This window comes from Mustela lutreola, chromosome 11, assembly GCF_030435805.1.
Source record: "Mustela lutreola isolate mMusLut2 chromosome 11, mMusLut2.pri, whole genome shotgun sequence".
Classification (NCBI taxonomy): Eukaryota; Metazoa; Chordata; class Mammalia; order Carnivora; family Mustelidae; genus Mustela; species Mustela lutreola.
The window spans coordinates 69,676,170-69,702,949 of record NC_081300.1 but is presented as its reverse complement, the minus strand read 5'-3'; the positions used below and the strand labels follow the sequence as shown (position 1 = coordinate 69,702,949).

The window sequence follows — 26,780 nt, the reverse complement described above, 5'->3', positions numbered from 1 at the left end:
ATATTTAAAATGCCTTACAAAAACTTGCTACTTAAGAAATCCATTGTATATACATTGCAAAAAGTACAATCACTGCTCAAATTTACATTCTAAAAATGGTCTCAAGTGTCCTGATGTTTACTTTATATTTATTTGATCATATGGTAAAGAGTTTTGTTCTTTTTTAAAAGATTTTCAATATTATATATGATAGAAAAGTATGCTGTTTTTCTATATGGTTATAGCAGTAGTACAAGCTTCGAAAGTGGGACAAACAGTGAAGATATTAAGAAAGCCAGTGTTCTACTGATCCGTAAATTATATATACTGATGCAGAACCTTGGACCCCTTCCTAATGATGTTATACTTACTATGAAACTCCACTACTATAATGCGGGTAGGTGGATACCTCTAGTTAAATTCCTTCTTAAGTGTCAAAGTAATATTTTATATATAGAGATTTTGTAAATATCTGAAAGAGATATTTGTTGCTACACATGAAAGATTAATTTGGCTTCTATTGAAACTCACAGTTTTCTTGGTTTTCTGCCCTTTTCATTTTGCAGTGACTCCACATGATTACCAACCCCCTGGTTTTAAAGAAGGGGTAAACTCGCACTTCCTGCTGTTCGAGGGGGAGCCTGTAAACCTGCAAGTGGGATTGGTCTCCACTGGCTTTCATAGCATGAAAGTAAAAGTCACAACTGAGGCCACCAGAGTGTCTGATTTGGAGAACAATCTCTTTCAGGAGAACAGCACTACTGAGATCGGTCATCAGGGTCTAGACTTTGATGAAGAAGAAGAAGAATGCAACAGTCACGTAAGTCAAAGCTTTATAGACCCTCCATTGCTTCACTTAAACCCAACTAACATTTTTAATTCCTACCTAGGTTATATTACCATAACAGTCCAGTGGAATATGTCAGGTATAAAAACTAAGACAAAATTAGCCTCTGGCCTTGGGGAGTCTTTATTGTAAAAGAAGTACTGTCTTTAAGAAGGGAATATACTTCGAAATTCTCCATGACTAGGAGAAAAAAAAGTCTTTCCAATATACTTCTTTTATAAAAGGTATCCACAGACTTAGAAAAATTGGGTTTTTCTTTTTTTCACTTATAGGTAACATTTTTAGGACTTAAAAAATATTCTACGTATTATTCATACTCACTGGAGGAATAAATAAGTTCTTGATTACTGGGATAATTGAGTGGGGGGATGTTGGGGGAGAAAAAGTTATGGATAAACTCAAGTTAGAGTGAAAACAATATGATAGTCAACTGTTGGTTATGTAGAGAGAGACAAGCTGTGGGGCTAAGTCCCTGGGGAGGGCCAGGGGTCTGGAGTGTTTGGAGCCACTGGAGCCAAACAGATAGGGCTTTGAGCCCTTTACTTTTCTACTTCCTCCATTAGAGACTTGGAGTTGAGTACTTGCTAGGGCCCCACTTTGCCCTAGGTAAATCCACACCCTGTCATCCAGATAACAAAGTTTACTGTATGTCAATGTTGTATTAAAAGGGTTCTGAGTTAGACAAAAAATTTTCAGACTGCTTAATGGTAGGTGATGCTATATAATAATCTTTTCAGGAGCTATTTTCAAATTAGGATGCTAATTTATTTGCTTGTGATAATTTGGGTCCTACTTAAAGAGATACTGTAGTAAATAACTCTTGCAGATTCTTCTGGTTCTTTAAATCTGTGTTATATTTGATATATTGAAAAGAGGTCTTAATTAATATAAATAATATAACCAAACAACAGGATTTTGTTTTTAGTATTTTCACAATGTCACAATGGCTTTAAAGTTTGATGCAACTCTTCTGATTCTGTTCAGGAAAATGCAGTTAACATAGATTAGTTAACAATAAAGGTTAAGAAAAGAAAAGAATGGACATGTTTCAACTGAATTTTTATCTTTTAAAATTGAGAATTTATCTTTTACCAATGGGAATGAAAGTGGACAACTTGAAAATGAATAATTCAATTGATAGATTAAATAAGATATGTGATAACACTTTCCAAGCATATGGTTAGTAGGAACTATATATACAAAATCAGGACTTTGTGGTAAACTCATTCAATTCAACTTCTCAATTATATGAAAGAATTTGTTATGTCCAGTGAACAGCTTACTGACAATTTGTCACTAAAAATTCTATTGTTTTCCTTTATGGAACATACACATTCATACACTGACATACATATGAAGAACATTTTATGTTTTTAAAAATCATTTTATTTTGAAAATATCACTTACAGCAGAGTGTATGAGATAGTACATACATTTAAAGAATAATGAGACATCCATGTAGCTTCCATTAAGATTAAGAAGTAGAACACTGTCACTTCCTCAGAAGCCACCATGTGACTCACTCACTGTACCACTCACTGCACCACTTCCTTCTCCAAATGTAACCCTACTCCTAACTTCTATGATAATCCTTCTATTACTCTTCTTTATAATTTTACCATCTATGAATATATCCACTTGTTTAAAACTTTTATATAAATGTAATCATACTCTTAAGTTATTTTTCTATGATTTGCTTCTTTTGCTTGACCATTTATTTGTGTGTGGTGGTTCATTTTTACTGCTGTAGAATTATTCTACCCTTTATAGACATTCTTTCTTTTTAATTGTTACAAGCCTTCATATACAAATCTCCTGGTATATATTTGCAAGAGCATCCCTAGAGAATATACCATAGATTGACCCTGCTCCTCCCAGAGGAACTTACTTGCAAAGCCTAGATACAGGGGTGGGTCAGGCCAGGTGAAGACGTCCAATCAGTTGGGCGTGCATATATCTACTAGGGTAAATTGAAATTCAATTGGTCACCCATGTGTGACCTAGCAGTTTATTTCTGTGTGTGGCAGACTTAGCATGACTGTGTAGTTTTCTCTGTGTATTGCAATCTCATTGGCCACCTGTGTATAGCCCGGCTAAACTACCGCTATAAAAGTTAGTTTGTGAGGCTGGGAGGGGTCGCCTCTTTGCAAGAGAGGGCCCTGAGCGGTCAGTATGATTCTTGATGCTTGGCGCGAAATAAAGCTTTGCTTGACCTTCGCTTTGTATCAGTCTCGCTCCTTTGATTTTGCCCTAACAGGAACAACCACTTTGGAAAACAGTTCTACATTACTAATAAAGTTGATTTTGTGAGTTTCCTTTTTAGTCTCTTAATAGTATTTTGTGACCACTAATAGTATTTGAGAAAACTAGTTATATTAATTTTAATGTACTCTAATTTATTAATCTCCTCATCCATATGTGGCAGTTTTTAAATTATATATAATGTATTATTTTCTTGGCAGTTTTTATTTAAAAATTTTTGTCTGTTGGGGCGCCTGGGTGGCTCAATCAACTGAGTATCTGATTTATGGTTTCGGCTCAGGTCATGTGATCCAGCCCCTTCCTGGACTCCATGCTTGGTGGGGAGTCTGTGAGATTCTCTTTCTTTCCCTCTCCCTATGCCCCTCCCCTGATTCTTTTCTCTGTCTCTATCTCAAATAAATAAATCTTTCTTTTTTAAAAGATTTTATTTATTTATTTAACAAAGAGAGACACAGTGAGAGAGGGAACACAAGCAGGGGGAGCAGGAGAGGGAGAGGCAGGCTTCCTGTGGAGCAAGAATCTTGATGCAGGGCTTGATCCCAGGACCTGAACCGAAGACAGATGCTTAACGACTGAGCCACCTAAGTGCCCCTCAAATAAATAAATCTTTAAAAATTTTTTTGTCTAGTCCAGGGGTGCCTGGATGGCTCAGTCAGTTAAGCATCTGACTCCTGTTTTGGCTCAGATCATGATCTTGGGATCATGAGATCCAGCCATACATGGACTCCACACTGAGCCTGGAGTCTGCTTAAGACTCTGTCTCCCTCTTCCTCTGCTCCTAACCCCCGCTTGTGGTTTCTCTCTCTCTTTCTCAAAAAAAAAAAAAAAAAGTTTTTGTCTATTTTGAATTTCACAGAAGTATGGTCTATGTTCTTCTCTAAAAAGGGGAAATAAGGACAGGAACAAGAAATTTTTTAAATTATAAAAGACCTCTGTGAATAACTTTATACCCCAAAATATAAATACCTGACATTTCTCTCCCTGACATTCAAATATTCATATATTGTGGTATGAAGTTATTCATGGAGGTCTCTTATAATTTAAAAAATCTCTTTGTTCCTATAGCTATTTCCCCATTTTCATATCTGGTTGCTGATTATTTGTGCCCCATTAGTTTTTCTTGGTTATATTTGCTAAAAATCAGTATTTATTATTATTATTCAAAGTCATCTTTTGGTTGTCCTGATCACTTTTTTTTTTTTTAAACATTTCATTTACCTGGGACACCTGGGTGGCTCAGTTGGTTGGACGACTGCCTTCGGCTCAGGTCATGTTCCTGGAGTCCCGGGATCGAGTCCCGCATCGGGCTCCCAGCTCCATGGGGAGTCTGCTTCTCTCTCTGACCTTCTCCTCGTTCATGCTCTCTTTCACTGTCTCTCTCTCAAGTAAATAAATAAAATCTTTAAAAAAAAAAACAAAAAAAAATTTCATTTACCTTATTTGAGAGAAGGAGCAAGCACAAGCACATAATGGGGGAGGAACTGAGGTAGAAGGAGAGGGAACCTGAAGCAGACTCTGGGCCTTGTTGCAGAGCCCCATGTGGGGCTTGATGTCATGACCACAAGAGCATGACTTAAGCTGAAACCAACAGTCAGATGCTTAACTAAGTGAGCCACCCAGAGCCCCTGTCCCATCACATCTATGGCTTTTTGTTTTCTGTTTCATTCATGTTTTTTTTTAATTTTTTATTTTTTATAAACATATATTTTTATCCGCAGGGGTACAGGTCTGTGAATCACCAGGTTTACACACTTCACAGCACTCACCAAAGCACATACCCTCCCCAATGTCCATAATCCCACCCCCTTCTCCCAAACCCCCTCCCCCCAGCAACCCTCAGTTTGTTTTGTGAGATTAAGAGTCACTTATGGTTTGTCTCCCTCCCAATCCCATCTTGTTTCATTGATTCTTCTCCTACCCACTTAAGCCCCCATGTTGCATCACCACTTCTTCATATCAGGGAGATCATATGATAGTTGTCTTTCTCTGCTTGACTTATTTCGCTAAGCATGATACGCTCTAGTTCCATCCATGTTGTCGCAAATGGCAAGATTTCATTTCTTTTGATGGCTGCATAGTATTCCATTGTGTATATATACCACATCTTCTTGATCCATTCATCTGTTGATGGACATCTAGATTCTTTCCATAGTTTGGCTATTGTGGACATTGCTGCTATAAACATTCGGGTGCACGTGCCCCTTTGGATCACTACGTTTGTATCTTTAGGGTAAATACCCAATAGTGCAATTGCTGGGTCATAGGGCAGTTCTATTTTCAACATTTTGAGGAACCTCCATGCTGTTTTCCAGAGTGGCTGCACCAGCTTGCATTCCCACCAACAGTGTAGGAGGGTTCCCCTTTCTCCGCATCCTCGCCAGCATCTGTCATTTCCTGACTTGTTGATTTTAGCCATTCTGACTGGTGTGAGGTGATATCTCATTGTGGTTTTGATTTGTATTTCCCTGATGCCAAGTGATATGGAGCACTTTTTCATGTGTCTGTTGGCCATCTGGATGTCTTCTTTGCAGAAATGTCTGTTCATGTCCTCTGCCCATTTCTTGATTGGATTATTTGTTCTTTGGGTGTTGAGTTTGCTAAGTTCTTTATAGATTCTGGACACTAGTCCTTTATCTGATATGTCGTTTGCAAATATCTTCTCCCATTCTGTCAGTTGTCTTTTGATTTTGTTAACTGTTTCCTTTGCTGTGCAAAAGCTTTTGATCTTGATGAAATCCCAATAGTTCATTTTTGCCCTTGCTTCCCTTGCCTTTGGCGTTGTTCCTAGGAAGATGTTGCTGCGGCTGAGGTCGAAGAGGTTGCTGCCTGTGTTCTCCTCAAGGATTTTGATGGATTCCTTTCGCACATTGAGGTCCTTCATCCATTTTGAGTCTATTTTTGTGTGTGGCGTAAGGAAATGGTCCAATTTCATTTTTCTGCATGTGGCTGTCCAATTTTCCCAGCACCATTTATTGAAGAGGCTGTCTTTTTTCCATTGGACATTCTTTCCTGGTTTGTCGAAGATTAGTTGACCATAGAGTTGAGGGTCTATTTCTGGGCTCTCTATTCTGTTCCATTGATCTATGTGTCTGTTTTTGTGCCAGTACCATGCTGTCTTGATGATGACAGCTTTGTAATAGAGCTTGACGTCCGGAATTGTGATGCCACCAACGTTGGCTTTCTTTTTCAATATCCCTTTGGCTATTCGAGGTCTTTTCTGGTTCCATATAAATTTTAGAATTATTTGTTCCATTTCTTTGAAAAAGATGGATGGTACTTTGATAGGAATTGCATTAAATGTATAGATTGCTTTAGGTAGCATAGACATTTTCACAATATTTATTCTTCCAATCCAGGAGCATGGAACATTTTTCCATTTCTTTGTGTCTTTCTCAATTTCTTTCATGAGTACTTTATAGTTTTCTGAGTATAGATTCTGTGCCTCTTTGGTTAGGTTTATTCCTAGGTATCTTATGGTTTTGGGTGCAATTGTAAATGGGATTGACTCCTTAATTGCTCTTTCTTCTGTCTTGCTGTTGGTGTAGAGAAATGCAACTGATTTCTGTGCATTGATTTTATATCCTGACACTTTACTGAATTCCTGTACAAGTTCTTGCAGTTTTGGAGTGGAGTCTTTTGGGTTTTCCACATATAGTATCATATCATCTGCAAAGAGTGATAATTTGACTTCTTCTTTGCCGATTTGGATGCCTTTAATTTCCTTTTGTTGTCTGATTGCTGAGGCTATGACCTCTAGTACTATGTTGAATAGCAGTGGTGATAATGGACATCCCTGCCGTGTTCCTGACCTTAGCGGAAAAGCTTTCAGTTTTTCTCCATTGAGAATGGTATTTGCAGTGGGTTTTTCATAGATGGCTTTGATGATATTGAGGTATGTGCCCTCTATCCGTACACTTTGAAGAGTTTTGATCAGGAAGGGATGCTGTACTTTGTCAAATGCTTTTTCAGCATCTATTGAGAGTGTCATATGGTTCTTGTTCTTTCTTTTATTGATGTGTTGTATCACATTGACTGATTTGCGGATGTTGAACCAACCTTGCAGCCCTGGAATAAATCCCACTTGGTTGTGGTGAATAATCTTTTTAATGTACTGTTGAATCCTATTAGCAGTATTTTGTTGAGTATTTTCGCATCTGTGTTCATCAAGGATATTGATCTATAGCTCTCTTTTTTGATGGGATCCTTGTCTGGTTTGGGGATCAAGGTGATGCTGGCCTCATAAAATGAGTTTGGAAGTTTTCCTTCCATTTCTATTTTTTGGAACAGTTTCAGGAGAATAGGAATTAGTTCTTCTTTAAATGTTTGGTAGAATTCCCCCGGGAAGCCGTCTGGCCCTGGGCTTTTGTTTGTTTGGAGATTTTTAATGACTGTTTCAATCTCCTTACTGGTTATGGGTCTGTTCAGGCTTTCTTGTTTCATTCATGTTTTGATTTTTATCTTTGCCTTCTGTTTCTCTGGTTTGGTTTTTGTCTCCCTGACTTCAAATCAATCTTTCTAACAATATATAGACATATGTATCTTAAAGGTACCTCAATATCAACATCTCCAAATAGGATTTCAACTTCTGACCAAATATACTCTTCCTTCTCTCAGGTTCATTATGTTGATGTTGTAATCATGATTTTATTAAACAGCCTGACTAGGAACGTGTTCAACTTCTGTGTTCTCACTTCTTACATCCCTTTGGTTAACTTTTCCATTTGTGTTACCCTTGAAATATTTCTCAAGTTTGGCTGTACTGGTGTTGTGCTGATTCAGTCTGTCATCATTGCTTTCTTTGCAAATGACAACTAAGAGTCTCCCTGATTTCAACATTGCCTCTCTAATCTGTCTTCTGGAGTACCAGAGAATGAGGATACTAAAACTATGATAATCATTTTCACATATTTCAAGTTCATTTATTTTGTGTAATTTCAAAGGGCAGAAGAAGAAACACGAAATGAAAATCACAGATAGTAAGATGAGGTTGATTTTGGTTCAAGAGAAGGAAGAACGTTCTCTTAAAAAATTTGAAAGCAGGGGCGCCTGAGTGGCTTAGTCGTTAAGTGTCTGCCATCGGCTCAGGTCATGATCCCAGGGTACTGGGATTGAGCCCTGCATTGGGCTCCCTGCTCCGCTGGAAACCTGCTTCTCCCTCTCCCACTCCCCCTGCTTGTGTTTCCTCTCTCGCTGTTATCTCTGTCAAATAAATACATAAAGTCTTAAAAAAAAATTGAAAGCAGTATTATAATGACATTAAAGTAATTTAAAAAGCAATGCAAATCTTCCAACTTTCCTGCCATCTTGTTGATACAGTTTTCACTTTTGTATGTTCCATCATCTCCAGTTTTTTCCCACAGATAGACATATTTGTTTATGGTTTTTTTAAAAAAATGTTTTAAAGGTTTTATTTATTTATTTGACAGACAGAGATCACAAGTGGGTAGAGAGGCAGGCAGAGACAGAGTGGGGGAAGCAGGCTCCCTGCTGAGCAGAGAGCCCAATGCGAGGCTCGATCCCAGAACCCTGAGATCATGATCAGAGCTGAGGGCAGCGGCTTTAACCCACTAAGTCACCCAGGCGCCCCTGTTTATGGTTGTGATAATGGTTTATATATCCATTTGTTTTACTTTTATACTTAACATTAACTTTATAACTATGTCCCACGTTATTTTTCGCATTTCTAATTTTAGTGACCTTTTGTTTCATTTAGGTATTTACTCTGCTTTTCCATACTTTTAAACATTTTACATGCTCTCTCTCTCTAAAATAAATAAATAAAATCTTAAAAGAATATTTAGGCTAATTCCTGATTTTGCTATAATAGATAGTGTTTTAATAAATACTTTTGTGTGTATGAGAGAATTTTTCTTGTTTTCTAAGGATATAGTATCAGGAGTGAAATGTACAGAACCTGAAAATTTGTATAGCTCTTATACAAGTATTACCAAATCATTTTCCAGAAACTTGCCAGCTTCTCTACCTCTGCAGGATGGATTTTCTGACAATGAAACTGTTAAATAAATCTCGCTGTCTTGAGAAAAGTGAACTCCTTGTCAGGTGCTATATTCAAGTATAGATACATACTGTATACAAGATAGGGTATAGATGATTATCTCCATGGTGTTGCAAGAGAAAATCATGATTTAGGGGAAAAGTTAAACTAGTGTGACCTCTGAGATCCCTTCTATGCTAAGATTCCCTGGGATATTTTAAAAATTCCTTTCAAGAGGGCGCCTGGGTGGCTCAGTGGGTTAAGCTGCTGCCTTCGGCTCGGGTCATGATCTCAGGGTCCTGGGATCGAGTCCCACATCGGGCTCTCTGCTCAGCGGGGAGCCTGCTTCCCTCTCTCTCTCTCTCTCTCTCTCTGCCTGCCTCTCCATCTACTTGTGATTTCTGTCAAGTAAATAAATAAAATCTTTAAAAAAAAAAAAAAAAAAGATTTAAAAAAAAAAAAATTCCTTTCAAGAGTAATGCTTGCTAAGCACTGTGTAGAAAACAAAGACACACAAAATATTGTTTCTACATTTGGGAACTCTGGCCGAAGAGACAATACTTACATAATTTAATGAGAAATAATAGTGGAGAGTGTATGAATGATAGGAATAATACTAACAGCAGAGCATTGTTCTCATGGTTTTCTATATATTATCACTTTTAACCTTTTCAGCTATTTTATGAAGGAGATTCTATTATTTTCCTGATTTTATAAATGAGCAACTACAGACTTATAGAGATTAGCCAAAGGCTACATATACAGTGAATAAGTAGCGGGGCCAGGATTCAGATTCAGGTGGTCAGACTCCAAAGCCTGTGTTATTACAATATAGAAATAAGAATAAATTGGCACTGTGTGGGAAGGTTTCATTGAATTGGTGATTTTATGGATGAATTATATTTTGATTGGCAGATATCAAGGCAAAGAATGTTCCAAGCAATTTGGAAAGTACAGTATAGTATAGAACTTCTGTCTCTGTGACTTGTAATTCCAATACTGAACTTTGCATACCTTTCCCTGTATTCTATGGCTTTGCTGTAATCTCTATGTTTGGTAACCTCTAGCTCAAAGATTTCTTAAAACTTTTTTATATAATAAATTTTCTATTAAAATAGAACAAAATCTTGACCAAACAACTTATACTGCTTTTTCACCAGTGATCCATAGTAAAGAAGTAATTTAACATATCATATTGTTGTGAGACTGTTTGTAAGATTGAAAAAAAAAAAAGATTTTCATCCAATTTTCTTTTTCAGGTTATTTCTTATCTCAGCCCCAGAAAGAGAAATATAAAATTTTTTTTATCCATAGTTGAAATTATTTAGTATTTATATAATTCATTGTCTGGTATGATCCTTAAGATCCAAGGAATGATGTAAAAGTGAGATTGTAATTTGACAATAAGTTCAGAAATGATAAAAGCACAGACTTGAGGTTAAAAAATTCTTAAATTATAAGAACTCTTAAAACCTCCACTTGGACACAGAACCCATGTAGGAGACCAAGGAATTCTAGGACAAAATAGAGTTATGTAGAAATGTCTGGAAAACTTTATCCTAAATGTGTCCTTATCATTTTATCTACTTCTGCAACACCTTCAGGACAGATCTTAATTCCTAATAGGGATGGTTTGGGCTTAAGATCTAACTAGTAGACAAACACAGTGACACCTCAATAGTATTCTGGGAAGTTGGGCCTGTTTTCTCTGTTGTGGTCAATTGGACGGATGACAATAGACATATATACTAGAGAGAGACCCCTGGCCAGGTTTCTTCAAAGAACTCACTATCTGGTAACAGTCAACGCATATTCTGGAATTGGATGTGGAATTTTATTTAAATTTTATGCTAAATTTAAATGCTGATGGAAAAGTACTTCTTTCTAATAGAGATCATTAACTTTGGCTCCTTAAAAGACTAGTAATTACTGACATATACAGACAACTATAAAAAAAAGAGGGCTAATGTTACCCAAATCTACTTTAGAAACTGATGATTCTAGTTAATTAAACCATTATACCTGTTTTGGAATTTGAATTTTTTTTTTTTTTTTTTTTATTTGACAGAGAGATCACAAGCAGGCAGAGAGGCAGGCAGAGAGAGAGGAGGAAGCAAGCTCCCCGCCGAGCAGAGAGCCCAATGCGGGGCTCGATCCCAGGACCCTGAGACCATGACCTGAGCCGAAGGCAGTGGCTTAACCCACTGAGCCACCTAGGCGCCCCTGGAATTTGAATTTTTATCAGTGTTTTAGATAAGGGTTCATATGCCATAATTTTTAATTTTCTGAGCTCTTTATGAGTCTGTACCTCCATGTTAGAAAGAGTTGCTAGATACTCTACACATCTTTTCTATCCTTTGTACCTAGTAATCTTGATCGAGCATGGTGTATTTTCTCATCTGGGACACATTAATTTAACTGATCCATAAATAATTAATACAAACGATGTTTTTTGAGGATTAGCTAAAGGCAGAAAAATTTCTTAATATAACAGCAATAAGTATTTCTTTTTCTTTTAAATATTTATTCATTCATCTGAGGGAGAGAGAGAGAGACAACATGCACATGAGCAGGGGGAAAGGCAAGGGGGAGAGAGAAGATCCTCAACCACACAGCTGAGTGAGGCGCCTGAATCGGGACCCAATCCCAGAACCCTGAGACCATGATGTGAGCCAGAACCAAGAGTCAGATCTTAACTGACCAAGCCACCCAGGTGCCCCCAGCCACCAATATTTCTTAAAAATCCATTCAATAGCTTATCTAGGTACAAAATGAGCATTTTTGGATGCCTTTCTTTTTCCTGTGTGAGGCCCATTTTTCAGCCTTTGGTGCTAACACATTAGATTAGTGCAAATGATTTGTTTTTGAGAAATTAGAATGTAAAGTACATTAGTGCCAAAGTAAATGGTACCATTTAAGTGTGGGCTGGAAAGATATTTTCTGAATTCCTTACAATTGCTTTGTATTCCAGCCAATGGATTGAAACAGGAGCCTTTTCATTCTGAATCTATATTCTCTTACTGAACTCCGAACTGAAGTTTTGCATTTTTGAAGTATAGTCTGATGATTTTCATAGCATCACATCTCATGAAGCATATATGCTTTGTTTGATACAATGTGGTCTTGGCAAGGATATCTTAGATTCTTGGAAGTGAACTTGATTATTGAAAACGTTGAAGAAGGTACATTATCTACAGAAAATATTCAGTCTTAAAAACCACACATCATTCTCTGTTATGGGGCTAGTTCTTTCCACAAAGTTTCTTTTTGTCAAATAGGAAAAATTTTTAATTAATTTTTGTTTTCCTTTATAGAATGTAATTGTTATTCTCTGCTAACCATGCAAGGAGGAATGAAAGTTGGTTGAATGCCCAATAGTCCTTTAAATCATATCTTTTTTTTTTTAAATGATCATTCTATAACATATCAGAGTTATTTCTAGTGGGAAGAGCCACACTGATGATCTGTGTATATTTCACTTATATAAAGAAAAAAAGAGTATATTGATATTTATTATAGCAGAAGAAAAGTTGAGCATGGTGAGTAACCTTAGATAAGAATATTTTGAATGTATTCTTATTAAATCCTAGCATTAAAAGAATGTTTTGTTAAAAAAAAAACAACAGAAAAACAGAGTAATACTAAGAATCTTCTGTTTGTTTAAAAAAAGATACTCCTAATAGTCTGATATAATACAATGTTATCATTATACTAAAACCATTAAACTAAAACTAATATTAGGTTCTATTTAAATTAGGATTTTTTTTTCTCTTCCCGTAAGTGGCCTCAGGTGATCTCTGAAAATGGTTCATTATTCACTTGGCCCAGAAAACCCTACCAAAGCATGCAAATTAAGAGGTTCAAATCTTTGTGTTCACTTTAAGAACACAAGTGAAACTGCCCAGGCCATCAAGGGTATGCATAACCAAAAAGCCACCAAGTATCTGAAACATGTCACTTTACATTGGGGGGAGTTGGTAGGTGTGCCCAGGTCAAACAGTGGAGCTGGACACAGGATTGGTAACCCAAAAAGTGCTAAATTTTTGCTGCATGTGCTTAATAATGCAGAGTAATACTGAACTTAAAGGTTTTAGATATAGATTCCTGGTCATTGAGCACATTCAGGAGAACAAAACCCCCAAGATGTGGCATAGAATTCACAGGGCTCATGGTCAGTTTAACACATGAGCTCTCCCTGTCACATTGAGAGGATCCTTACTGAAAAAGAGCAGATTGTTTCTAAACTAGAAAAGGAGGTTGCACAGAAGAAAGATATCCCAGAAGAAACTGAAGAAACAAAAATGTATGGCTCAGGAAAAAATTCTACATAAAATAAATGCAAGTTAAAGTTAAAGAATTTTTTCAAAAGTGAAGACTTCGTTGAGATTTAGTCAACTGCATATTGGAAAAAATATAATGTTACTTGTATTTAGAATTATATTCAGTTATATAATTTAGAATTATATTCAGATTTTTCTAGTACTTGTTATATATGCTTCTAGTTTTCCATTTGAGGCTAAATTATCTTTTGGTAAACAGATGAGATTATGGTTTGTAATAAATCCGGGTATCATAGAGAGAATAATTCTTTTAGCATTTATATTAGGATCTCAAAACCGAGATCTTAAGACTTCAGAAACCTGGTACTTCAGACAGTGGTTAGATTAACTAGAAAGAGGGGCACCTGGGTGGTACAGTTGGTTGAGTTCCTAATTCTTGGTTTTGGCTCAGGTCATGATCTCAGGGTTATTGAGACTGAGCCTGGTGTCCCCTGCTCTGTGCAGAGTGCTTCGGATTCTCTCTCTCTCTCCCTACCCCTCCCACTCATGCTCTCTCTCTCTCTCTCTTTCTCTCAAATGAATAAATCTTTAAAAGAAAAAAAAGAACTAGAAACAGAAGCTTTATGTATATACCTTATGAAGTCATGACCTCAAGTTTGCTTCTTCTGCATGTTGGAGGGAACCTTCTTTGATAATCAAATTTAGAACAAGAAGAAACCTTATAGCTAATGGCACTATGTTGATACTTAAACAAGTCTACATGAAGCTCATTGTGAAGAAAACTTAAAAGATATTCTAAAATATTCTAATTATAAGTTATCAACATTTATTCAGTCAATAAATTTATATTGAAGCCTATCATACATGAGTCATTGTACATAGGTAGTGAGCACAAATAAGCCAAATCCCTGATTCAAAACTGTTTGGTAAAGAAATAACACAGAAACAAACAGCTGTTATATAAATATAAATAATAGTATCACCATTCATTAAGTGCCTACAAAGGGCTAAATATACATAGTTTCAACTAATCCCAACAATGACTTTGTTTAACATTTTATAGATGAAGAAATGGAAGTGCATAGGCATTAGTTAGGATGTCCAGTGTTGCCTGATTATAAATCATCAAAATCAGTATTTGCATCTAGGTCTCTATGGCTTCAAAGTTCACACTCAATCCATTAAATCTTTTTTTAATGATTTATTTATTTGAGAGAGAAAGAGAGAGTGCAGGGGAAGAGATGAGGGGAGGAAGAGAATCTCAAGCAGACTCCCTGCTGAGGGTGGAGCCTGACTTGGGGCTCTATCTCAAAACCCCAAAATCATGACCAGAGCTGAAACCAAGAGTCAATGCTCAGTTGACTGAGTCACCCAGGTACCCCTCAATCCATTAAATCTTACATTCATTCGGAGCACCTGGGTGGCTCAGTGGGTTGAGCCACTACCTTCGGCTCAGGTCATGATCTCAGGGTCCTGGGATCAAGTCCCGCATCAGGCTCTCTGCTCAGCAGGGAGCCTGCTTGCTCCTCTCTCTCTGCCTGCCTCTCCATCTACTTGTGATTTCTCTCTGTCAAATAAATTTTTAAAAAATCTTATATTCATTCATAAAAGTCCCATAGGACAGCAAAAATCCAATAGAATGATCAAATTCCACTTTTAGTCTTGAAGGAATAAAGTTAATAGACTTGTCCTGGTGTGAACAATTAGGAAACAAAAAAATACACGAAACAACTGTTTTCAGACAACAGAAGGTGCAAAACTGTTATTTCTGAGAGAAGAAGAGGATGAGCCTTAAAATTGGCCTTTCTGTCAGGAGGTACTTTCAGGACCACTGCCACAGAGAGGGAAGAACCCAAGCAGAAACTCTTGCTGAGTTGAAGAAACAGAGATTGGAGTTTGAGGAAGCTGAAGAAGTTGGGAACAGAATACCAGAAGGATGGGACCTATAAAGAGAAAGAGCTCTAGAAATTGGCATAGGGATCCCCTGAGTCTGTGGTTGAATATTCAGTTTCTCAAATGTGTTTGAAATTCTGTAAGGTTGGACAAAGAAAACCATTGGGGAGTTTTCTCTCCAGGTGTAAACTAGACAATTCCTAAAGCTGTCACGGGGCTTGGAAATGTTCATAAAATTACCAGTCACATGGAAAGAGACCTTGTTGAAAATCTCGCGCATTTAACAGGGTCTCCAGAAAGGTTATGCCTTAGCAGTAGAACTAAACCAACCCTCTAATGAAGGCCTCCAAACTTCATTTTAACAGCTTAAAAATAAACCTGGAAAGGGGCGCCTGGGTGGCTCAGTGGGTTAAGCCGCTGCCTTCAGCTCAGGTCATGATCTCAGGGCCCTGGGATCGAGTCCCGCATCGGGCTCTCTGCTCAGCAGGGAGCCTGCTTCCTCCTTCTCTCTGCCTGCCTCTCTGCCTACTTGTGATCTCTCTCTGTCAAATAAATAAATAAAATCTTAAAAAAAAAAATAAACCTGGAAAGGTTCAAACTTATTTGCCAGTCAAACTGGAATTTAACACTTTTTTTTTTTAAGATTTTATTTATTTATTTGAGAGAGAGACAGTGAGAGAGAGCATGAGCGAGGAGAAGGTCAGAGGGAGAAGCAGACTCCCCGTGGAGCTGGGAGCCTGATGCGGGACTCGATCCCAGGACTCCGGGATCATGACCTGAGCTGAAGGCAGTCGTCCAACCAACTGAGCCACCCAGGCGTCCCGGAATTTAACACTTTGAAAAAACGATTTGTTTATATGTTTGAGAGAGAGAGGTGCGAGTGGGGGGAGAGGCAGAGAGCGAGAATCTTCAATAGACTCCCTGCTGAGTTTGGACCCCGGTCTCATGACCCCTGAGACCATGACCTGAGCTGAAACCATGAGTTGGATGCCTAACTGACTGTGCCAGCCAGGCATCCCCAAAATTCAACACTTTTTAGAGGAAGACTACTAAATCCAAACACTCAACTATGTAAACTTACTGTCCATTATCCAATAAAACTTTATTGATGTGTAAAGCAGAAGGAAGGAAACATTCTTTTTAGAAGTAATATCTCCGCCCAGTGTGGGACTTGAACTCATGATGCCAAGATCAAGCATGGCATGCTTTACTGACTGAGCCAGCCAGGTGCCCCAGAAAATTGACCTATAACCAAAAGAAAATCGGTAGAAGACCCAGGAATGTCAGCAATGATAAAAATTAGTAGATAGTTACTTTAAAACAGCCATTACACTAAATGCTTTATTTGTAATCTCCAAAAACTGGACAATCCAAATGTTCTTTAATGGAGGAATGGATAAACTTATAAGGAAACAAGCTGTTAATACATGTAACAATGTGGGTCTATTGCAAATGGATTATGCTAAGTGAAAGAAGACAGAATCAAAAGACTACATACTATATGATTCTATTTATATGTTTTTCTTTCCTTAACAGATTTATTGAGTTATAATTAATATATTACACAATTTGCCCATTTAAAGTGTACAATTGAGTGGTTGTTAGTGTATACACAGACTTGTGCAACCATTGCCACAGTCTTGGAACATTTTCATCACCTCAAAAAGAAACCCCAAACCCTTTAGTTATCACCTCCATATTTCCCCCTTTGTCCTCTCCCCCAAGTCCTAAACTATCATTAATCTATTTTCTGACTCTGGATATTTCATATAAATGGAGTCATATAATGTGTGGTTTTTTTGTGACTGGCTTCTTTCACGTAGCATTATGTCTTCAAATTTCATCCATGTTGTAGGCTATATAGGGTACTTCATTCCTTTTTGCAGTGAATTATATTCCATTGTATGGTTGTACAACATATTGTGTCCGCTCATCAGTGACAGACATTGGATTGTTTATACTTCTTAACTGTTATGAATGATGCTACTATAGCATTCATATATAAGTTCTTTTTGAACACCTATTTTCAATTCTCTTGGATATATATACCTAGGAGTGCCATCATTATGTCATATGGTAACTCTGTCTTTAATATTTGAAGAACTCCAAAACTGTCTTCTAAAGTGGCTGCATCATTTTACATTCCTGCCAGCAGTATATAAAAGTTCCAATTTTCCCTATATTTTTACCAACATTCATCATGTTACTTTTTGATTCTAGCCATTTTAATGGGTATGAAGTAAGTAGTATATTATGGTGGTTTTGATTTGCATTTTTTAATGACAGTTGTCAAGCATATTTTCATGTGTTGTCCCTTTATATATCTTCCATGGAGAAATGTTTATTCAGATCTTTTGCCCACCTTAAAGTTAGATTGTTAATTTTTTTTATTGTTGAGGATAAGAAGTCTTTATTTTTTCTAAGTCTAATTATCAGCTATACTGTTTGCATATAGTTTCTCCCATTCTATGGGTTGTATTTTCACTTTTTTTTATAAAGATTTATTTATTTATTTGACAGAGAGAGATCACAAGTAGGCAGAGAGGCAGGCAGAGAGAGGAAGGGAAGCAGGCTCGCTGCTGAGCAGAGAGCCCGACATGGGACTCGATCCTAGGACCCTGAGATCATGACCCGAGCCGAAGGCAGCGGCTTAACCCACTGAGCCACCCAGGCGCCCCGTATTTTCACTTTCTTGATGGTGTCCTTTGAAGCACAAGTGACTTTCAATTTTGATCCATTTAATGGATCCATTTATTTTGGATCCATTATCCATTTTTCTTTTGTTGCTTATATTTTGTGTGTATGTTTGTGTGTCATATCTAGGCATAACTTGCCAAATCTGAGGTCATGGGGATTTATATCCCTCTATTTTCTTGTTAGTTTTATAGTTTTAGTTCTTATGTTTAGATCTTTGATTCATTTCAAGTTAATTTTTGTATATGGTATGAAATAATGATCTGACATTTTTTTGTATGTGGATATCCAGTTGTTCCAACATCATTTATTCAAAAGATGATTCTTTCTTTCTAAAGTGGCCCTAGTGCTCTTATCAAAAATCAGTTTGACCATAGACACATGGCTTTATTTCTGGACTCCCAGTTGTATTCCATTAGTCTATATGGCTGTCTTTTGTGCCATTACTACACTGTCCTCATTACCATTGTTTATTTTTTTAAGATTTTATTTATTTATTTGACAGACAAAGAGAGAGAGAGAGAGAGAACCAGAGGGCATAAGCAGGGGGAATGGCAGAGAGAAAGGGAGAAGCAGACTCCCTGTTGAGCAGGGAGCTGGACATGGGGCTGGATCCCAGGACCCTGGGATCATGCCCTGAGCTGAAGACAGATGCTTAAATGACTGAGCCACCCAAGTGCTCCAATTACCATTATTTTGTAGTAAGTTTCCAATTAGGTATGAGTCCTCCTACTTCATTCTTTTTCAAGATTATTTTGGCTGTTGAGTCCTTTGAATTTTAGAATTGTTTAAATTTTCAAATCAGAAATTTGTCATTTTCTACAAAGAAGTCAGCTGGAATTCATAGAGAGAATGCACTGTATCTCTAGATCAACTTAGGGATTATTGACATTTTAACAATACTAAGTTGTTCTTGATCCATGAACAAGATCTTTGATCCATGATCAAGCTGTTCTTGATCCATAAATGAATGGGATATTTTCCCATTTATTTGGAATATTTTCCCATTTATTTACATTTTCCTCAATTTCTTTCAGCAGTTTTTTATAGTTTTCAGAGTATAAGTTGTACACTTGTTTCGTTAAATTTATTCCTAAATTTGATGCTATTGTGAGTGTAATTGGTTTTTCTTCATCTCATTTTTGGATTGTTCATTGCAAGTGTATAGAAATGCAATTGAGTTTTGTATATTGATTTTATATCCTGCAACCTTGCTATGATGGTTAATTTTATATGTCGAGGATACTTGGAGGGTGTTTTTTTGATGAGAGTAACGTTTAAATAGGTGAATTTTGAGTAAAGCGGATTGGCCCTCATAATGTGAGTGCCTCAACCAGTCAGCTGAAGGCCTGAATAAAGCAAAAAGATCATCCTTCTCAAGCAAGAGGTAATTCTCTGCACACTGCCTTCAGACTTCATCTGTACCATAGGCTCTCCTGGGTCTGCAGGTTGCTGGCCTTCCGACTAGAATTACTTCATTGGTCCTTCTGCGTCTCAAGACTGCCAGCCCAGAGGGCAGATTCTGGATTTGCCAGTCAGACTCCATAATCGTTTGAACCAATTCCTTATAATAAATCTCTCCATATACATATACACATCCTATTCTGTTTCTCTGAAGAACTCCTAACTAATATACTCACTGAACTTGTTAGTTCGAACAGTAATGGATTCCTTAGGATTTTCTATATATGAGACTGTGTCCTACAGATAAGATACACTTTTACTTCTTCCCCTTTTTTTTTTAAAAGATTTTGTTTGTTTATTTATTTATTTGAGAGAGCAAGAGCTCAGAGGGGAGGGGCAAAGAGAGAGGGAGAGAGAGAGAGAATCTTAAGTAGATTCTGTGCTGAACACAGAGTCTGACATGGGGCTTGATTCCACCACCCAGATATCAGGACCTGAGCTGAAAGCAATAGTCAGACACTTAAGTCACTAGCCACCCAGGCACCACTACTTCCTTTCCAACCTGGATGCCTTTTATATCTTTTCCTTATCTAATTGCCATGACTAGAATTTCCATTACAATCTTGAATAAAAATGGTCAGAGTGGATGCTCTTGTTTTGTTCTTGATCTTAATGGTAAAGCATCCAGTCTTTCACCAAAAAGTATGTTATTGAGTATGATATTTTTTTTGTAGATGCCCTATGTTGCATTAGTTCTTGAGTGTTTTTTTAATCATGAAAAGCTGTTGGATTTTGTTAAGTGCTTTTTCTGCATCTATTGACATGTGATTTTTGTCTTTTATTCTTTTGATATGATGTATTGCATTAATTAATTTTCAGATATTAAACTAAGCTTACATTTTTGGGAAAAATTTGGTCACAGGAGATATATATATATGATATAAAATATATATCATATATATGATATAAAATATATATCATATAAAAATATATATCATATGATATATATATATATATAATGTTCCTGTTATTAGTGTGCTAATATTTTGTTGAGGACTTTTATGTTCATATATATAAGGGATATTAATCTATAGCTTTCTTTTCTTGTGATGTCTTTTTCTGTTTTGGTATCAGGGTAACACTGGTTTCATAAAATGAGTTTGGAAGTGTTCACTCCTCTTCTACTTTTTGGAGGCATTTGTGAGGAGCTGGTATTAATTCTTCTTTAAATGTTTGATAGAATTCAGTGGCTCTCTGGGGCTGGGCTTTTCTTTGTGGGTGAGTTTCTTTTTCTGCTATTTGATCTCTTCACTTATTATAGACTTATTCAGATTTTCTGTTTCTTCTTGAGTCAGTTTTTGGAGTTTGTGCTTTCTAGGAATTTTCCATTTAATCTATGTTATCTAATTTATTGATATGTAACTATTCCTAGTATTCCTTTATGCCTTTTATATTTTCATGAAGTCTGTAGTAATGTTTCCTCTTTTATTTCAGACTCTAGTAATTTGTGTCTTCTGTTTTGTTTTCTTGGTTAGTCTGGATAATGGTTTGTCAAATTTTTTGATCTTTCAAAGAAACAGCTTATGGCTTCATCAATTTTCTCTGTTGTTTTTGTATTCTCCATTTCATAAGTTTCCAATATAATCTTTATTTTCTCCTTTCTTCTGCCTGATTTAGATTTAGTTTATACTTTTTCTAATGTCTTAAGGTAGAAATTTAAGTTATTTGAGATCTCTCTTCTTTCTTAATATAGGCATTTATACCTATAAAATTCTCTCTAAGCCCTGCTCTAGCTGTGTTGTGTTTTGTTATGTTGTGTTTTCATTTTTATTCATCTTGAAGTATTTTCTGATTTCTCTTTTGATTTCATCTTTGACTCATTGGTTATTTAGGAATATGTTGTTTAATTTCTACATATTTGTGAGTTTCCTCAATTCTATTCTGTTCTTGATTTCTAATTTTATTCCATTGTGGTCAGAGAACATACTTTCTATTATTCTTTTAAATGTATTGAAGTTTGTTTAATGCTTTAATGTATGTTCTATGCTTGCATGTGCATAGTGCTGAATGTTCCATGTGCACTTGGGAAAAATACATATTCTGCTGTTATTTGGTATGTGTTCTGTCGATATATTAGGTCTGGTTGGTTTGTACTTTTGTTCAGGTCTTTTATTTTCTTGTTAATTTTCTGCCTAGTTGTCCTCCTTACTATTGAAATTGGATGTTGAAGTCTCCAAATGTTGTTCAATTGCCTAGTCCTCCCTTCATTTCTGTCAGTTTTTGCTTCATGTGATTTTGTGTTCTATTATTAGATGTTTATAATTAATTTATCTTCTTGATGGATTGGCCCTTTTATCATTATAAAATGTTCCTCATTATCTCCAGTAGCAAATTTAATCCATTCACATTAGTGCTGTTATTGATAGAGTTGCATTTATAACTGCCATTTTACTTTTTGCTTTCCTTGTGTTTCAGTGTTTTTGTTCCTCTAATCCTCCTTTACTGCTTTCTTTTGCATTGAGTGAATATTTTTAATGAGGCATTTAAATTTCTTTAAGGTTTTTTTTTTTAACTATATATACATATGTTTTATTGGTTGCTTTGGGGCTTATCACATATCTCTTAACTCATCAAAATAAGTTTCAGGTTTATGCTAGTTGAATTCCAGGGAGATGTAGCATTGTTATTTCTATATAGCTCTAATCTCCCCGCCCATTTGTGTGGTATTATTGTTATACATATTGCATTTATTAGTGTTACAAGCCCAAAAATGCATTGCTGTAATTATTACTATATCATCTGTAGCCATTTCCTTAGCCCAATGCAGCTTTGCCCCCACTCACCTGCTTTGTGTTGATATCGGCAAATATATTACTTTTCTTTATGTTATAGGTTGAAGAATACATTACATACATGTTTTATACAATTGGTCTTTAAGTCAGTTAAGAGAAGAAAGGAGAAAATAGGCCTTTATACTGCTTTTTTATTTATTATTTTTACACTGCTATTTATTTATTTATTTATTTATTTTAAGTAATCTCTCAACCCAACATAGTTCTTAGACCCACAATCCCAAGAACAGGAGCTACATGCTCCACTGACTGAGCCAGCCAGGTGCCCTTATACTGCCTTTTATAATTATATAATTACCAATACCATTTCATTGTCTTTTGTTTTTTTGTGGCAATTTAAATTACCATCTGGAGTCACTTGCTTTCAACCTGAAGCATTTTCTATAGTATTTTCTGTAAGATAAATCTGCTGGCAACAAATTCTCTGTTTCTGTTAATCTAAAAAATATATATATATTTAAATATATTTATATTTAAAATATATATATATTTATATTTAAATATATTTATATTTAAAATATATATATATATATATTTTTTTTTCTCAAGATGACTTTGCTTGATTTAGGATTGACAGTTTTTCTTTGAACACTTTGATTATGCTATCCTACTGCCTAACTGGCCTCCATTGTTTCTGTTGAGAAGTCAGCTGTTAACCTTTTGGAGTTCCTTGTAAGTGATGAGTTGTTTCCTTTTGTTGTTAAGATTTTTGCCTTGTCTTTGGCTTTTAGCATTTTTATTTTGATGTTTCTGTTTGTGGTTCTCTTTGCACTTTTCTTACTTGTAGTTTGTTGAACACCCTGAATGTATACATTAGTGTTTTTCAATAAATTTGGACAAGTTTTCAGTCATTATTTCTTTAAATATTTATTTCTCACTCTTCTCTCCTTCATTATGTGTATGTTGGTGCACTTAAAGGTATCCCACATTTCTCTGAGGCTCCTGTCATTTTTCTTTTTTTCCTTTATTATTATTATTTTTTAAGATTTTATTTATTTATTTGAGAGACAGAGATCACAACTAGGTGGAGAAGCAGGCAGAGAGAGAGGAGGAAGCAGGCTCCATGCTGAGCAGATACCCCGATGCGGGTCTCAATCCCAGGACCCTGGGATCATGACCTGAGCTGAAGGCAGAGACCTTAACCCACTGAGCCACCCAGGCGCCCCTCTTTATTATTTTTTTATAGGGATAGATTCCCAGAGGAGATTTTCCTTCTTTTTTTTTTTTTTTTAAAGACTTATTTGAGAGAGAGAGAGAGAGAGCCAGCACAAGTGGGCAGAGGGGAAGAGGAAGAAGGGAAGCCGACTCCTCACCTGAGCACAGAGCCCAATGCAGGGCTCAGTCCCAGGACCCTGAGATCATGACCTGAGCCAAAGTCCAACACTTTACACACTGAGCCGTCCAGGAGCCCCTCTTGTCATTTTTTTTTATTCTTTTTTTCTCTCTGGTTTTTGGGTTGCATAATTTTTATCTATCTGTCTTCAAGTTTGATAAATCTTTCTTCTGTCAATTCAAACCTATTGTTGAACCTCTCTAACAAATTTTCCATTTCAGTTCTTTTCAAATCCAGAATTTCCATTCAGTACTTTTTATAATTTCTATATCTTTATTGATATTTCCTATTGGATGTGACATTGTTGTCACACCTTCATTTCTTTAGTGTTGGTTTCCTGTAATTATTTGATAATATATATAATGGATACTTTGACGTTCTTGTCTGTTAAATTTGATATCTGATTGCTTTCACAGTCATTAACTGTTACCTGCTCCCCCCACCACCCCAGTGTATGAGTCATACCCTCCTGTTTTTCTGAATGTCCCATAATTTTTTTTTTTTTGAAACTAACATTTTAGATAATGTAGCAACTCTGGTTCTGGACTTTCCCTTGCCTCCTGGCTCATGTTACTGTTATTTCTTTGTTTAGTGACTGGCTGTCTTATTTTAGTGAAATCTACTTCTCCCCTGTAGTATTAAGCCTCTGATGTTGCTACTTAGATAATGTAGCCTTGTGGATACCCACAATTACCTTGATGGTTTTGTCAGGACTTTCTTTGTCTCTTTCCCTAACCTCACCAGCTATTAAACTCAGCTAATTGCTGGTGATTGTTTTCAACAGTGTTCCAGACATAAACTGCTCTAGAGACTAGTCCAATCAAATTTAGGCTCCTTTGAAGGGAGTTCCTGAGCTCAGTGTTTGTTCTTATTTCAGGAGGGCTCCTCCCACTTGTCTCTTATTTTGATTCTCTCCTGCAAACTAATTGGCCTAGAGTTTAGCCTGTGTCTCCAATGAATCTACAAATACCCTCTCAATTTCCTTTCAGCACAAGCTTGATTGTATTTAAGAGTGCCCTTTGCCTTTCATTTCCTCCACGTTCTGTTGCAAATAGTCACTTTTCTTGGGAAAAGTTAGGACATATCTCTTTTATGTCCTGCTTCAAGAGCTGAGCTGAGCTCTCTGCTGGGTGGAGGTGAGGCATTAGACTCAGGTCTTCTCAATTAGTCTCTCCCAGTATGGGACTATGGTCTTATGAGCCAGGGGAAGAGTGATTGTGTTCCTGGCTGCATCCAAATTAGAACCTTCGACCACCAGTGGGGGCTGGGTAGAAGAAAGGAGCCCTCAACTTTTGATCATAATGACATAGAATTTAGTCTCAACAATATATAGGTAGAGCCAGGATGAGAAATATGGATGTTTAGACCCTCTCATGAAGATGTAAGGGAGAGGGACATATGCATACTTGGCTATACCAGTCTGGAGTAGAGTGGCGTCTCACCGAGCTCAGAGGGTGGAGGGAGTGGTTTTGGTTCAAATACCACAGACTTGTTGTTCTTACCAAATTTTAGTAAATTTTCTTGAATAGAGGTTTCTTCGTTTGCTATATGTCTTTGGGACCATTCTGAGACTGAATTTTTAAAAATATTTATTTATTTATTTATTTAGAGCATAAGTGGGAGGGGCAGACAGAGAGGGAGGGAGAATCTCAGGCAGACTCCATGCTGAGCTTGGAACTCAATGCGAGGCTCAATCCCAGGATCCTGAGATCATGACCTGAGCTGAAACCAAGAGTTGGACATTCAACCAACTGAGCTACCCAGATATCCCCTAGCTGCTTTAATTTTTTAAAATAGTTTTATCAGTTTTTCTGAGAAGCAGGTCTGTGGAACTCTCCATACTGATATGCTAGAAGTTGATCTCTCTCAAAACATTCTTACAAAGGCAAAACTTAATTTTAAAATGTATGTATAATTATATATAATATGTATAATTGGTTGCTCTGTGCAAAGAAAATAGATTAGTAGGTTCCAGAGCTGGGTGTAAGGTTTGGTCACAAAGGGTCATAGTGGAGTTTTGAGGGTAATGGGGCTATTTTATAATTTTATTGTGCATATGTTTGTTAAAATTCACAGAACTGTATATACTAAAAGGTATAGTTTTTACTGTATGTAAGTTATACCTCAATAAAACAAATGAGGAAAAGCTGATAAATATGCTTAATGATTTAAAGAAAAACATGAATATAATGAGAAAAATGAAAAAATATTTTAAGAGTAGGGGCAAGGCCACCTGGGTGGCTTGGTTGGTTAAGTGTCTGCCTTCAGCTCAGGTCATGATTTCAGGGTCCTGGGTTTGAGCCCCATGTCAGGCTCCCTGCTCAACAGGAAGCCTGCTTCTCCCTCTCCCTCTGCTTGTGCTCTTTCTCTCTGTCAAGTAAATAAAAAGTAAAAAATAAATAATAAGATAAAAGGGGGGACAAATAGATTGTAGAGTTTAAGAACACTATATCTGAAATTTAAAAATATCATTAGAGGGTTTAACAGCAGATTAGACTCTACTAAAGAATAGAGCAGTGGGGGCGCCCCTGGGTGGCTCAATGGGTTAAAGCCTCTGCATTCAGCTCAGGTCATGATCTCAGGGTCCTGGGATCGAGCCCCATGTCAGGCTCTCTGCTCAGCGGGGAGCCTGCTTCCCCCTCTCTCTATGCCTGCCTCTCTGCCTACTTGTTATCTCTCTCTCTCTCTATCAAATAAATAAATAAAATCTTTTAAAAAAAGAATAGATCAATGAACTTGAAGAATATAAAATACCTAAACTGAAGCATAGAGGGGGAAACAAACCCAAACAAAACAAAATAGTGACTCTGTGACTTGTGGAACAATCAAGAGTCTAATCTGTATGTGTCATTGGAATCCCCGAAAGTCAAGTGGAGATTTGAAAATAGAGTGACCATAAATTTTATAAATTTGATGAAAATTATAAACACATGTTTAGCAGAGACAATATAAGCCATAAGACAAGGGAATAACTTCTTTTAACTTCATGAAAGGTAAAAACTTTCCACTTTGAATTTGTACCCAGCAAAAATAGCCTTTAAAAATTAAAGTGAAAAAAAAGACATTTTTAGGCCAAAAAAAAAAAAAAAAGACAGAATTTGTTGTCAGTAGAGCAGTACTACAAGAAATATTAAAGAAGTTCAAGGGACATCTGGGTGCTGCACTGAGTTAAGCAACCAACTCTTGCTTTTGGCTCAGGTTGTGATCTCTGGGTCATGAAATCGAGCCCCACATTGGGCTC

The 26,780-nt window shown here is 36.6% G+C and overlaps 1 protein-coding gene across 5 annotated transcripts in view; it reads left to right on the top strand.

Annotated features, from left to right (window-relative positions):
- HORMAD2 (HORMA domain containing 2) overlaps positions 1-26,780 on the top strand; it is a 96,474-nt gene that overhangs the window by 32,307 nt on the left and 37,387 nt on the right. For 4 of the 5 annotated variants that reach the window (XM_059140222.1, XM_059140225.1, XM_059140224.1 and 1 more), the window contains 2 exons: positions 225-376; positions 546-799. In XM_059140222.1, the coding sequence (XP_058996205.1) occupies positions 225-376; positions 546-799 (406 nt within the window). The remainder of the gene's footprint in view (positions 1-224; positions 377-545; positions 800-26,780) is intronic. The other variant, XM_059140223.1, reaches the window with a different exon arrangement.